General features: G+C 38.1%; 2 protein-coding genes across 2 annotated transcripts; both read right to left on the bottom strand.

Moving 5' to 3' along the window:
- Positions 1–5189: 5189 nt before the first annotated feature.
- On the bottom strand, positions 5190–6128 carry LOC125348343 (olfactory receptor 50-like). Its single transcript, XM_048341482.1, has one exon. The coding sequence runs from the start codon at positions 6126–6128 to the stop codon at positions 5190–5192; it is 939 nt and encodes a 312-aa protein (XP_048197439.1).
- A 7277-nt stretch (positions 6129–13405) lies between these two features.
- LOC125348326 (cyclin-J-like) lies at positions 13406–15659 on the bottom strand. Its single transcript, XM_048341456.1, has one exon. The coding sequence runs from the start codon at positions 15492–15494 to the stop codon at positions 14343–14345; it is 1152 nt and encodes a 383-aa protein (XP_048197413.1). The 5' UTR covers positions 15495–15659; the 3' UTR covers positions 13406–14342.
- Between the last annotated feature and the right edge of the window lie 550 nt (positions 15660–16209).

The raw sequence follows: 16209 nt of genomic DNA, 5'->3' as shown, positions 1-16209 counted from the left end.
TCAATATAATTTTGTATTTGATGTGCTAATATTTTGTTGGGAATTACCACAATAACTTTCATCAAGGATATTGGTATATAGTTTTCATGGTTTGTGTGTGTGTGTGTGTTTATGTGTGTGAGAGGGAGAAAGAGAAAGAGAGGAAAAATTAGAATATAAAAATAGAATAATAAATAATCTATTGTTAATTTAAAATAATCTATTATTTCAATATCATTTAATAAAATTATTAGAATAATTTTTAAATTAGTTAAAATAATCTATTATTTTAATTAAATAATCTAATAATAAATAAAATAATAATTTTGATTAAGTAATAGATTATTATTGTTCCTATAGAAAAGCAGGAAAAACATAGGATCATATATCTCATGTAACAGAATTTAGGTAGCAAAACAGTTTCCATCATGGTCAAGTGTGCATCTCTTATTAAGTAGACCAGCTTTCACTACATGGCAATTCAGGAAAGAGCTTCTTTAATCACCTCTGAGAACAGTAGGTGGTCTTTTCTGACTAATGGAGGCTATTTAAACATATGTAAAAAATACTGACCAGGCAATAACATATATTCTTATCCACTAAGGGCAGCATGTCACTGAATGTACACAGGTATATTAGTAGAAAATGCTGCCATTCTCTCCCAGCAGCAACTTCATCAGTCCTAAAATCTGAGTGAACAGCGAGCCATCACTGCAAATCCCCAGTAAGATGGGCGGGTGCTGGTGGCTCACATCTATAACCCTAGCTATTCGGGAGGTTAAGATCAGAGAATTGTGATTCAAAGCCAGCCCAGGCAGGAAAGTCTGTGAGACTCTTACTTCTAATTAACCACCAAAAAGTCATAGGAAGGGAGGATATAAGAAAGTGAATATGAAGAAAGCATGATACCCCATTCGTAAGGAAATGGAAGGACTTGGAAAAAATTATGCTAAGTGAAGTGAGCCAGACCCAAAGATACATGGATTCTATGGTTTCCCTCATAGGGAATAATCAGTACATGTTTAGATTAGTCATAGAAGATCACAATAGCCCAATAGCTATGTACGCCCTTATGAACACACAAGATGATGCTAAGTGAAATGAACTCCACATTATGGAAACAAGTGTTATATCATTGTTGTAATTATTTTCAACATGCCATGTGAAACCGTGCCTTTTTTTGGTGTTTTTTTTAAATACTTTTTTAATTTAATTTTTTCTTATTTATTGTCAAAGTGATGAAAGAGAGGCTACAGTTTCATACATTAGGACTTCGGTAAATTTCTTGTACTGTTTGTTAACTCCTCTGTCATTCCCCCCTCCCCCCTCCTTCTTTCCCTCTCCATGAGTTGTTCAGTTGGTTTACACCAATGGTTTTGCAAGTATTACTTTTGTAGTCGTTTGTTTTTTTATCCTTTGTCTCTCGATTTTGATATTCCCTTTCACTTCCCTAGTTCTAATACCAGTATATACAGTATCCAGTGTACTCAAATGAGATACAGAGATAGTGCATGTACAACCACAGGAAGAGGATACAAGAGGATCATCAACAACAGAAGCTACGGTTTCACATGGCATGTTGAAAGTAATTACAACAGTGATATAACACTTGTTTCCATAACATGGAGTTCATTTCACTTAGCACATCATATGCGTTCATAAGGGCATAGCTATTGGGCTCTTGTGATCCTCTGCTGTGACTAGCCTAAACCTGTGCTAACTATTCCCTATGGGGGAGACCATAGAGTCCATGTTTCTTTGGGTCTGGCTCACTTCACTTAGTATAATTTTTTAGTATAATTTTTACCAAGTCCTTCCATTTCCTTACGAATGGGGCTATGTCACTCTTTCTGATAGAGGCATAAAATTCCATTGTGCATATGTACCACATTTTCCTGATCCATTCGTCTACTGAGGGGCATCTGGGTTGGTTCCATATTTTAGCTATGATAAATTGTGCTGCGATGAAAATTGTTGTGTTTGTGGCTTTAGTGTGTTCTTATTTGTGGTCTTTTGGGTAGATGCCCAAAAGTGGGGCTGCTGGGTCATAGGGGAACTCTATGTTTAGCCTTCTGAATCTCCAAGGCAGAACTAAAGAAATGGAAAAACCTCCCATACTCCTGGATTGGGAGGATTAATATAGTCAAAATGGCAATATTGCCAAAGGCTATCTACATATTCAATGCAATACCCATTAACATCCCAAGACCATTTTTTAATGTAATAGAGGAAGCAATCCAGAAATTCATATGGAACAATAAAAGACCACGAGTAGCAAAAACAATCCTAAGTAGAAAGAACGGTGCTGGAGGAATTACAATACCAAACTTCAAGCTGTACTGTAAAGCTATAGTAATAAAAACAGCTTGGTAGTGGCACCGGAACAGGCCTGAAGACCAATGGAACAGAATTGAAGACCCAGAAATGAACCCACAGAACTATGCCTACTTAATCTGTGATAAAGGAGCTAAAAAAATAGTCTGGAAGAAAGATAGCCTCTCTAACAAATGGTGCTGGCAAAACTGGTTCAACACATGCAACAAACTAAAACTAGATTCTTATATATCACCCTGCACCAAAATCAATTCCAAGTGGATCAAAGACCTTGAAAAATAAAAACAGATAGCCTGAAAACACTAAAAGGAGTAGGAGAAACACTTGGGCTCCTAGGCACAGGATGAAACTTCTTTAATAAAGACCCAGAAATGCGACAAATCAAAGGAAGGGTGGACAAATGGGACTGCATCAAACTGCAGAGCTTCTGCACGGCAAAGGACATAGCTCACAAGATAAACAGAAAGCCCACAGATTGGGAAAAGATCTTTACCGGCCATACAATGGACAAAGGCCTCATATCTAAAATATATGCAGAATTTAAAAAATTAAATTCCTCCAAAACAAAACTGCAAAGAACCAACAGCCCCCTCAAAAAGTGGGCCAAAGACTTAAAAAGAGACTTCTCTGATAAGGAAATGAGAATGGCCAAGAGACATATGAAAAAGTGCTCTACATCACTGGCCATAAAAGAAATGCAAATCAAAACAACATTGGGATTCCACCTCATGCCAGCAAGAATATCCTTTATCAAGAAAACTAACAACAATAAATTTGGAGGGGATGTGGCCAAAAGGGAACCTACTTCATTGATGGTGGGAATGTAGATTGGTTCATGCCTTTTTGTTTGTTTGTTTCTTTTGTATTCTCTTCCTGTGGTTGTACCCCTGCTATCTCTGTATCTCATCTGAGTACCCTCCATACTGTGTGTACATGTAATACAACTAGGGAAAGGAAAGGGAATATAAAAATTGAGAGACAAAGGATAAAAAGACAAAGGATTCCAAAAGCAATACTTACAAAACCATTCAGTGTAAACCAACTGTATGACTCATGGGGGGGCAAAGGGAAAGGGGGAGGGGGAGGAGGGATAAAATGAGGGAGGAGGTAACAAGTTGAACAAGAAATGTACTCATTGCTTATGTACGAAACTGTAACCCTTCTGTACTTCACTTTGATATTAAAGGGGAAAAAAATTTTAAAGAAAGCATGATACATGCAATTATGAAAAGAATATAGTAAATCTATTACTTTATGCAATTAGTATGAATTGATAAAAATGTTACAGTAGTCAGATTATAACAATGAAGTTTGAATTGAGCACAGTTTCTCAATTTATAAAGCCAAAACTACTATTTTAGATTAAAGAAGCTACATTTATAGACTGGGGGGAAAAAATGCTTTTCTTGGAGTTGGAATATGGCCTAGTGACAAGAGTGCTTGCCTCGTATACATGAATCCCTGGGTTCAATTCCCCAGCACCACAGATATAGAAAATGGCCAGAAGTGGCACTGTGGCTCAAGTGGTAGAGTGCTAGCCTTGAGCAAAAAGAAGCCAGGGACAGTGATCAGGCCCTGAGTCCAAGCCCCAGGGCTGGCAAAAAGAAAAAAAATGCTTTTCTTACATTTGTGAAAATAATTGGGGTTTTGCTGCCTTGACAAAAGTTTTGAGTATCATAAGACAGTTTTGCCTTTGCCAAGGCAAAGGCTGGTGGCAGAGGGAGCCTTTAACATGCAGCAACTTGGCAGTCTGTGTTATCCTTGGAGACTGACCCACTAACATGAAAAAACAAATGAAATTCCCCATTATTTTAAAATAAAAGCCAGTTGTCTGTCACAACCAGGACCTTACCTGTAACACAGAATGATCTCAATTCAGTTTGTGACCAGGCCCAGTCACTTGGAGGAAAAAAATAATGTTATGTGACCGATTACAATCACACTAACACAACTTTCACAAAAAGGAAAATGGATGAGATTTTTTCCTTTAAAGATGAGGAGTGGAAGAGAATAGCCAGGTTGGTTAGTGAGTAAGTTACAGTGAAGTAGAAATAACTCTTGGTGTCAAGTTACATGGCAGGGCTATTCTAGACAATAATAAATACTATATACTTCAAAAATGATAGAAGAAAATGTTTAATGTCTTCATAAAAATGGGAAAAATGTTTGAGAAAATACATGTTTTCCATGGTATTGACATTAGGCACTGATTAACATTATACACTGATAATAAACATCATACAGTACCAACTAAATAGGTACCATTTCCATACATAAAGGAAAAATAGTAAAAATACAACAATTCAATAAAAGTGGAAACAGCTGAACATGAAATTTAAAATGGAAGCAAAAGTATATTTTACTTACTGTTACTGAGGGAAAAAAACTCCAAGTGTGTTATATAATTAAATGAAAAATACCACCATGCATATAGCTGGGAAAATGTTATTAACTGGAGAAAGAAAAAATCTACAGGAAGCTATAAAGTATTCAATAAAAATAAAGACTAAGCTGTGATGGTATAAATGTTGAATGATTTTCAGGGGAAAAAATCTATATAGAGAGGAAAAGTGTAGATTGGTAAAAACCTTTTGAAAGACTCTCAAGAATTATAAAAATAGTAAAACCATATATTGTGTTTTATACTAAAAATAAATAACACCAAGGGAAAAATTGGGGTAGAGGGGGGTAAAGAATGACATAGTCCAAAAAGAAAAGTATGCATTATCTTACTTACCTACCTGTAACCTCTGTATATCAACTTTATAATACATTTTTTTTTAGTTTTAAAAAAAGAAAATAGTAATACAGACAAGAGAAGATTCAGGGAAAGAGTCGAGAAGTTTTCATTTCCCATTAATAGGAGATAATGGCAGCTACACTGAAAAAGTTCCTATCCTGAGGATATTTTTCAGAGCTCCTTTCATATCTCGATTCCGCAGACTGTAGATGAAGGGGTTGAGCATGGGTGTCACCAGCGTGTACATCACAGCCACGATGACATCCTTGTCATTAGTGTTATTGGTTGAGGGGACAAAGTAGAGCCCAATAATGGCTCCATAGTAGAGAGAAACCACAGAGAGGTGAGAGCCACATGTGGACAGGGCTTTGCAGATGCCCTTGATGGAGGGAGTTTTCAAGATGGTGGTTCCAATTCGGCCGTAAGAGATTAGAATGCATACAAATGGTAGGGTAATGACCAATGATCCTACAATGAGGATAACCAGCTCATTGACAGTGGTATCTGAGCTTGACAGTTTAATCAAGGCTGAGAGGTCACAGAAGAAGTGGTGGAGAGTGTTGTCTATAAAGAAAGAAAGACGAGCTAGAAGGAGGGTGTGCACCAGGGCTCCTGCAAAAGACAAAACCCAGGAGCCAATCACTAACAGGAAGCAGATGTTCTGACTCATGATGGTGGTGTAGTGCAGAGGGTGACAGATGGCTACATATCTGTCATAGGCCATTGAGGTGAGGAGGAAGCTGTCCAAATCTGCAAAAAATAAGAAAAAATACACCTGGGAAATGCACCCAGCATATGAGATGGACCGGCTCTGTGTCAGCATGTTCATGAGCATCTTTGGTGCCGTGACAGAGGAGAAAGAGATGTCAGTGAAAGCCAGGTGGCTGAGGAAGAAGTACATGGGGGTGTGGAGGCGGGAGTCCAGCCGGATGAGCAGGATGATGAGCAGGTTCCCCAGCACGGTGGTCAGGTACATGGCCAGGAAAAGGGCATAGCACAGGCCTTGTTCCTCTGGCCTGATGGGAAGCCCTAAGAGGATGAACTCAGAGAATGTGCTTCCATTATCCCTCCTCATGCTACTCTACTTCTTTATTGTTGGAGAAAATAGAACAGTTGGAATGATATTTGTCTGTGTGAACAATCAAAACAAAGGAGAAACAGAATATTATGATTTGCCTACTAGCAAATAAAACCCTGTGCCATATCCAAGATTCATTCAATCTCAGCACCATTGTCTGAGAGTTTAGGAGCTATCTCAACTTTCTGCTCAACACTCAATCAGAAAATTAACTAAACTTTATATGACTGCATCAATTGTCCCAACCACATGGACATTATCTTCAAAATTACCGCATTATTCAGCAGGCTATGTTAAATATTTTGTTAGCCTGATATTCGTGGTGAATTATACACTCATTTATGTTCATTCCTTGCCCCATTACTACCAATTTATTACAATAAAAATGCTAATTAGCTGACTTCTAGATTCATTGGTTTGTTTCAATCATTTGTTATTTCTAGCAATATTACAGTAACTCATCATTCATATCACTTTATACATTAGTATGTATGCGTATATGATAAATACCAAGAATTGGGTTTAGGGTGTATATTCATAGTTTTGGTAGTCAAATTACAGAAGAATAGGTGACTAGGAATTCTATTCTTATTAGTTCTACAAAAAGAGCCAGGAATATAAGGTCTTGTCATAGGAAGATCATGAAAGTTGGAGGTTTTACTTAAAAGCTTAGAGAAAACGGGCAGGACACTTATATAAAGAGAAATTTTAAGGCAATCGTCTAGCTAGATGTATAAGGCCATTTTTAATCTGCTATAGAAAATGTTCCAATTGTATTCTCAGATCAATCGTAGAAGTTTAAGTAAATTATTAACTAAAAAGCAGAGGATCACAATAGCTCAATAGCTATGTACCTATTATCATATAAGATGATGCTAAGTGAAATGAACTTCAATTTATTGAAACAGAGTTTTCATTGTTGTTATCTTTAATTTACTATGTGAAATTGTTTCTTTTGTCTTTCATTTTTCTTTCCTATGGTTTGGCCCCTGTTGTCATTCTATTTGATTTTGGTACCCTGGGTATTGTATATATATTGATCTGAATTAGGGACAGGAAGGAGAACATCAAAATGGTAAGACAAAGGATAAAGGGCAAACCAATGCAACAGTGATACTCACAAGACAATTTGTTGGAAATTAACTGTACAACTCGGGGGTGGGGGGTACTCACTACCTTACATGTGTAACTGTAACTCCTCTGTACATCACCTTGACAATAAAATTACATTAAAAATTATGAGCACCTTGCTTTTAAGCAGATAGAGATCTATTTATAAAAGAGTCTGATCAGCGGTTGTTACAACAGATTAGATACAAATAATCAGTACTTACACCTGGATTATGACGTCAGAGATGAGTGCAACTGTAGATACTAGCATAAAATTTAGAAGAGACTTAACAAGACTTAGTGGGGGATAAAGATAAGGAACAGGAACTATGCAATCCTATTATCTTCTAGTATATAAGATGCAGAATCATTCTGAGATAAATTATTCTCCCTGGAAAGTTGTGTCCTATCCAGATAGTTCACAGTAAGTTGCTGCCTACAGAGAATCAGTCAGTCACCCTGTGGTGTGAAGAGAAGTGGAATGTGGGGGTCACATGCACTGGACACACACTCAAACACACGCATTCTTAACTACTGAAGGTTATTTCTACACCTGCTCTGACAGGACCACTCAGATGGTGAAAACTGGTACCTTCAGCTACAAAGTGTAAGAAGGTGCTTCTTTTCCTCCCAAGACAGCAGGGAATACACTGAAGCAGGAAGAACCTCTAAAAGGCACAAAGTTCCATTGTGGATGGTGGGAGACTTAACTAGATCAGAACCAAGTAAGCTATGTCCCAAAAAACACATTTGCTCTCAGCTCCTGAGAATTCAGGATGAGTTCTAGTTTTGAATGTTATGGATTGGCCCCAAGAGGCCTTGCTATTTCCTGATATCATTGCCTCATTTCCTTTGATTCCTGTGGGGCTAGAACTCCTTGTGGAAGCAGGCATCAGAGAGTTCACACCTGGAGGAATAATAATCACACGGAAGCCATTAGGAACTTGGGGGTCACAAAACATTTTGCCTTCTCAGTTTACACTGGAGAATATGTGATTCCAACTCCATAATGAACCAAGGTGGGAACTGAGTGGCATAGACACACCATTTTTGTATATGAATAGCAGACTAGTCTTCAATTGTACCAAATGACTAGTTTCAGTAAATATTTCTATACATTCATACCTTGCTTGCTCACATTCACCTCAATACTTTCTCTTGATCCATTCCTCCCTCTGGGTCACTCCCTTCAATAATCCTCCTTTTACATTCATGTCTTTCATTTTGTTCTGTTATTTTTAGATATCGATTTTACTTCTGAGAGAAAATGAATGGTGCTGCAATAAACATGGGTATAGAGATATCTCATTCGTGTATTGATTTGTATTTCTTTAAGTAGAGGACCAAGAGTGGAGTAACAGAATATTTTTAATTGTTATGGAACCTCCATACTGCTATCCACAGTAGGTACACTAATTTGCATTCTTTTCCTTCCACATCCTCACCAATCTTTGCTATAATTTATTTTCTAGGTGGTTGTCATTATGAATAGATTGAGATGGAATCTCAATATAAGTTTGCTTTGCATTTGTTCTATCACCAAGAATGTTGAACTTCTGCATTTGTATGCTTCTCTTGAACATTATCTACTCAACTCATTTGCCCATTTATTATTTGGGTTATTGGTTCCTTTGGTGTTTATTTTAGCTCTTTATATGTGCGGGATGCCAATCTCTTGTATCATATGCTTTAATTTCATGGTTCAGTATAGGCCTGTTTAAATTGTTTACATCATCCTTCCTGTTACTTTGCTGAAAGTGTTTTAACAATCCAAAGAGTTTTCTGGTACAGTTCTTACAGAGGTTTTAAGTATTAGATAACATGGTCTATAAAGCGGAATAATATGACATCTTTCTTTCCCCATTGGCATTACTTTCATTTCTTTCCCCTTTTCTTGTTGATCATGTTAAAATTCAAATACTAAGTTGAATAAGAATGGTGTTGGGATATTGATTGGTATTGCATTGAATTTGTAGTAGTTTTTGGTAATATTGCCATTTTCACGATGTTAGTCCTCCCAATCCAAGAGCATGGGAGGTTTTCCCATTTCTTGAGTTCTGCCTTAATTTCCTTTGTCAGGTTTTTAAAGTTCTCATCATAGAGTTCTTTCACTTCTTTGGTTAAGGTTATTCCCAGGTATTTTGTTTTTTGAGGCTATTGCAAAAGGTGTTGCTTTTCTGATTTCAGCCTTGCTCTTCTGGTTGCTGGTGTATATAAAAGCCATTGATTTTTGAGGATTTATTTTATATCCTGCTACTTTGCCAAAGAGGAAGCAATTCAGAAATTCATGTGGAACATTAAAAAACCCCAAATAGCAAAAACAATCCTAAGTATAAAGAACAGTGCAGGAGGAATATCAATACCAAACGTTAAGTTGTATTACAAAGCTATAGTAATAAAAACAGCTTGGTACTGGATCAGAACTGAAGAAATGAACCCAGAAATAAACCCACAGATCTATTGCTACCTAATCTTTGACAAAGGAGCTAAAAATATAGATTGCAACAAAGACAGCCTCTTCAACAAATGATGCTGGCAAAACTGGGTCAACACCTCTAACAAACTAAAACTAGATCCCTACTTAGCATCCTGAACCAAAATCAATTCCAAATGGATCAACGACCTAGAAATAAAACCAGATACCCTGAAAACACTAAAAGAAGGAATAGAAGAAACTCTAGGACTCCTTAGCACAGGAAGAAACTTCCTCAACAAAGTCCCAGAAACACAATAAATCAAAGAAAGGTTGGACAAGTGGGACTGTATCAAACTGCAGAGCTTCTGCAAGGCAAAGGACATAGCTTCCAAGATAAACAGAAAGCCCACAGATTAGGAAAAGATCTTTACCAGCCATATAATGGACAAAGGCCTCATATCTAAAATATACACAGAACTCAAAAAATTAAATTCCTCCAAAACAAACAATTAAAGAGCCAACAGCCCTCTCAACAAATGGGCTAAAGATCTAAAAAGAAACTTTTCTGAAGAGGAAATGAGAATGACCAAGAGTCACATGAAAAAGTTCTCTACATCACTGGCCATAAAAGAAATGCAAATCAAAACAACATTGAGATTTCACCTCACCCCAGTAAGAATGTCCATTATCAGGAAAGCCAATAATAACAAATGCTGGAGAGGATGTAGCCAAAAGGGAACCCTACTACATTGTTGGTGGGAATGCAAACTTGTTCAATCCCTCTGGAAAGCAGTGTGGAGGTTCCTAAGAATGCTAAACATAGAGCTCCCCTATGACCCACCAGCCTCACCATTGGGCATCTACTCAAAAGACTACAAGCAAAACCACACGAAAACCACCAATGTTCATTGCAGCACAACTTGTCATTACTAAAACATGAGACCAATCTAGATGCCCCTCAGTAGACGAGTGGGTCAGGAAAGTGTGGTACATATACACAATGGAATTCTATGCCTCCATCAGAAGGAATGACACTGCCCCCATTGGAAAGGAAATGAAAGGACTTGGAAAAAATCATAGTAAGTGAAGTGACCCAGACCCAAAGAAACATAAACCCTATGGTGTCCCTCACAGGGAATAGCTAGTATTAGGCTAGTCATGGTAGAAGATCAAAATACCCCAATAGCTACACCCATATGATGATACCAAGTGAAATGAACTCCACATTACGGAGGTAAGAGTTATACCACTGTTGTAATTATTATCAACATGCCATGTGAAACCATACCTTTTGTATTTTTTTTAATTTTTTCTTGTCTGTTTGTTTGTTTGATTGTTTTGTTTAGTTTTGTTTCTCTTGTATTCCCTTCCTGTGGTTGTACCCCCACTACCACTATACTGTTTATACAGTTATTAGAACTGGGGAATGGAAAGGGAATATCAAAATTGAGAGACAGAGGACAAAAAGACAAATCATTCCAAAAGCAATACGTAAAACCATTTGGTGTAAACCAACTGCACAACTCTTGGGAAGAGAAGGAAAGGGGGAGGTGGAATGTGGGGGGAAAATGAGGGAGGAGGTAACAAGTAGAACAAGGAATGTACTCACTGCCTTACATATGAATCTGTAACCCCTCTGTACCACACTTTGACAATAAAGAAAAAAGTTTTAAATTTTTTTAAATAAAAATAAATTGAATAAGTTACTGATCTTAGAGGAAATGCTTTCTGTTTGTACCCATTCAGTATTATACTAGCTACAGGATTATTGTATATAGCCCTTGGTATGTTCAAATTTGATGCTTCCATTACTAGTTCATTCAGAGAGTTTTTTAATCATTAAAGCATGCTAAATTTTATCAATTTTTTGCATTATCTTAAGTTATCTCTTAATTTTTGTCATAGATTCTATCTATGTGCTGTGATACATTTAGTGATTTGTGTTTATTGAGCCATCCTTACGTTTCTGTTACCTATGCAAATTTGACGGTGGTGTTTTTTTTTTTTTAGTGAAAACTAGTTTATTTTAAAATTAAGTGCATAGCACTCATCTAGTTCCATTGGTGTAGACTTTAGCACCATACTCGCTATTTGTAATTTATGTCATACACAGATACATTTTGGTTTACAGTCTGTACTTGAGTAGTGTTTTTTCCAGTGGACTTTGGTAAAGCCCTTTATACATACCATTAATCTTTTCACAGTACTCATCTGATGGTCCAGTAATTAAAAAGAAACAAAAATCTTCAAAGACTAATCAATAAATTAAACAAAACAGCCCTACATATCTCCCCGCCCCCCAAGCTAACAGTTGCTGAGTTGTATTTATATTGAAACCTAATGTTTTAAAAACCCACCCTACCCTGGGTATGCAGCAATAGTAATCAATTAACCAATTATCTTACTCTAAGCTCCCCCTTCAAAAAAAAAAAGATTAATCCAGTGTTCTTTAGCTTTTTAAAATATAAATTGGAAAAGTGTTAATAAACTTTTCAAAAAGATATTTTTCTATAACAAGAGACGTATAAACCAATCAATAAAACCATTTGACAAGACATTAAATTACCACAGGCACTGGTTGTTGTTTCAAGTTAGGATCTTTATCCCAATTATCTTACATTCATAGCATTACTGAGGTAGTTACAATACTGAAAATTGGATTCAAGGTTGCTGGCTTCTATTTGTAAAAAATGAACATTTTTTCTTTGTTGTGCTGGAACTGGGGTTTGAAATGAAGGCCTTGCGCTCTTGCTCAGCTTGCTTACTTATGGCTGGCAATCTACTAACTTGAGTTGTACCTCTGGCCCAGCTTTATGCTGAAGATAGGAGTCTTATGGACTTCTCATTCTGGGCTGACTTTGAACCTAGATCCTCCCAAATATTAGCCTCTTGAGTAGCTAGGATTACAGACATGAGCCACTCACACCTGACTGATATATCTTTTGAACCTACTTTCCCCTGTATAATTCAAGTTTTCTTAAGAATGATCAAAATCCAATTAGCAGCCCTTTTAAAGAGGAAAAGTTGTCATGTTTAAATTGTCATGTTTAAAAAGTGTCATGAATGTTTACCTGAGTGGCTTTTATTCCATTTGCTAGACTAAGAAGTCCACATTATACCCTATGTACTCTAGATGTGTTTTCCTTTTAAGTATAAGATATGTCTTCTAAGAATTCAGGCTGGCAGAAGCCACTCTCTCATACTCATCTACTGGAGCCTTCTGGATCACCCCACTCCTATGCTGAGCCCTTCCCTTTGTAACGAAGGCCATTGGCTTGATTATAGAATCACCTGCTGCATACCCACAGCTCTGTAACCAGTCTGTCTTCAATGCACATTGTGGCAGTCACACACCTGCCATGCGGACCCTTCTAGTCAAGTGCTACCTTTAAAAAAACACAAATGGACACACCTTACTAATTTTTAAACCAGAAACTTGTCTACCAAATATTTCCTCCCACAGATAAGGATGTATTTACCAGTTACCTCATTTTTAACTTTTTAATGTCTACTCTCCGAAACATTTTATGCCCAAGTTGCCTTTATGATAATGACTGTTGCTGCTTTCATCACCAGCAGAGTGAGATGTCCCAACTGATAGTAGCTACTGCAATCCTGTAATCAGTACCCCTTCCTGCTCAGACCAACCAGCTGGAGGCTGTCTTCCATATAACAAGTGCTAGGCTAGCACTACCTGAGTAGACCCTGTTGCTCTCCACTCCAGAATAACCTACAGGACTATATTCTAGTATGGACAGATTTTGACAATTCCTTCCCTTGAAAGAAACTTTTGGGAATAACATCAAATCAGATTATAAATCTCAAATGCACTGACAAATTCAAAACCTATATATGAATTACAGAACCATACTTCAATCATTCTGGGCTACAATATGTTCTCATTGGAAAACACGTCCTAGGGGAGTAGTTTAACGTGTTATAAAGGTAGTTCACACTCTTAACATTCCCAAAACATGATGCATTAGTTAAGTGTTTCCAAGTAGTTCAAACTCCCTGAGTTAAATGTGTTTTAATTCTAATGATGTGAGTTTGATCATTTAGGGAAAAATGCAAAGAAACATAAGCAAGATTTCAAGATAAGAGACCTAACTCCACCTCTAATTTTAGTAAATAAATCCAGATACCTACATTATCTATGACAAGAAGTTATACAGAATAATCTAAAACAAACTTTTAATGCACAAATTGGTATCGCATAGGTGAATTTAAACTTAGAAACTCACGTTAGGTTAAAAAAAACCCTCAAAACGGAATTTAAAAAAAGATTTCTTCAAAAAGTAATACTGTTAACTTTCCTTCATGAAAAACAGTTTGGCAAGTCCACAGATAAACATTAGTCCTTGACATATAAGCCAACCAAGAGCCCAAGCCTACCAGAGGTCAAATCTCAAAATGGCAATCTGGAGTCTGTCCAAAACTTCTGCTGTGTTGAATATTTTGAAATATTGGGACCATCAGCTAAGGCTTGAACATTTTTGTTACACAGGGGTTTGCTGTAACAGGACACTCATGACGCTGTGATAACCAGGGGTGTGCAGGGATATTCAGTCTTCCTACTGTGGGACCTGCAGAGTTCTGGTGTTATTTGGATCCCTTTCCTTCTGAAGAGCCTGCCCCAGAGCTGCAAGTCCTAACAGTTTGGGTCAGTTATCACTTGTATACAATCACCTTTCAAAGCATGGAGTAATACAAGGGTAATGTTCATTTATCTGATAACTCCGGTTGTAAGAAACACTCAGACAGGGTTTAACTTCTACTGGTATTGCTAGAGACATCCCAACACCAGTCTGCATGTGCCCAAGGCTCTGAACACTCGTTTGGAAGCCAGCAGGACATGTCTGTAGTGTGTAAGATGAGGTGTGTGTGGTAGATACAATCTGCTGACAGCTGGGTTGATCTGATACAGGATGGCGATACTGCAGCGAGGTCTGATGAGTCTGGTGGAGATACTGGGGTTGCTGGAAGTGAACTGGCCGTGAGGGTTGGGAGGCTGTCTGGAACACACTTAGTTGTGCTGACTGAGGGCCTGACTGCCCTCTCTGTTTGTTTGCTTCTTTCACATCATTATCATGAGCAATCAATAACCGTTCAATACACTGCACTAAGAAATCCCAGGAGTAAGCAGTAAGGCGATGTAGTCTTGTGGGCCATGTTGGAGAAAGACGAAGTATAATCCTCGAAGAAGCCACACATGCAGCAGCTACTAAAGAAGGTGCATAATTTAGAAAGGCATAATCTTGCAGGGACACTTCAAGGAAGTAATCTGCATATTTGGCCATGTAGAGTTTAGTTTTTTCCAAGCAGATCATTGGCCAGCCATCATGAAGATCTGTTTCATGTACAGCTTCAGAGAGATAATACTCAATGAAGTGAGCAGCTGTGGGAAGGCAGAGGTTCCACTGAAAGGTTTCTAACAATAATAGTTCCATATGCAGCAAATTTTGCTTTGTTAATACCAGGTTCATATTAGTCATGCAACCCAGGCTGTTGAGCTGCTCCAACTTAGGCACACTATCTTCTTTCTCTTCAAATTTACTTGCTAGGAGAAGACAGGATAGTGCAACTAAATGTAGTTGCTGGATAGAGATGTCATAGCGATCCATAAATAGGTCCAGTAGATAGACAGCAAGATGTCGGGCAGAAGGACAGAGTGTGAAGCGATTGCTCACGATGGCAATCAAGTCAGCGAAGTACCTCCTGAGACTTAGTTGAGGGGACTGGCCTTTGTAGGAGGGCAACTTCAGCTCCTTGTACCGAAGAGCTTGGTGAATGTCGGCAGCCAGCTGTCCTCGCCACCACTGCCCCTCCAGCTCCATGGAACCCGGCGGCGCGCCCAGACAGACGCGGCAACTTCAGTCCGGAACCGCGGCCCTCACAGCCCCAGCCCCGCCGGCGTGCGGGGAGTGCCGGCCCCGCTCATGCCGCGGACAGTCGGCCGCGAAGCCCCGGCCTCAGCTCGGGCCCAGCGCCGGGGCGCTCGCGCCGCCCATTGTTCGGTGTATTTTTTAATATTTTATTAAATCTAGTTTCCATTCATATGCTCAGGTAGTACTAAGTGACCAGTTTTGACAAACGCATGTCAGGTATCGAAACATTGACATCACTCCAGAGAGGTTACTTGGCCTGCTCTCCAGACCATAGGATCCAGAAGCAAACATTAATCTTTTTATTTTAACAATAGGTTAACAAATTTACCTCTAACTCTATCTACCACTAGAGCTATAAATTGTGCCAAAGATGGTTTTAGATCCTTGGCTATTATTACATTTGATGTTGATGCTGATTCTAGTTTGAAAGATCAAATGGCATTATAGCTGTCAACACTAGATCTTGTTCTCCAGGAGCTGTTAGGAAAGCTGATGCTGGCTTCAGCTTTGGAGCTGACACTGACTCTGGTATCAATGCTGGAGCTGGCACTTCTGATTCTGCCTTAGGAATTGTCTGTAAAACTGGCAGTCGACTCTTATACTGCCCTTTGTATAACCCTGTTTCAATAATTCACCTTCAAAAGTTCTCCCTATACAATAACCA

Source organism: Perognathus longimembris, chromosome 1, assembly GCF_023159225.1.
Source record: "Perognathus longimembris pacificus isolate PPM17 chromosome 1, ASM2315922v1, whole genome shotgun sequence".
Taxonomy (NCBI): Eukaryota; Metazoa; Chordata; class Mammalia; order Rodentia; family Heteromyidae; genus Perognathus; species Perognathus longimembris.
This window is presented reverse-complemented; position numbering and strand designations above follow the sequence as displayed.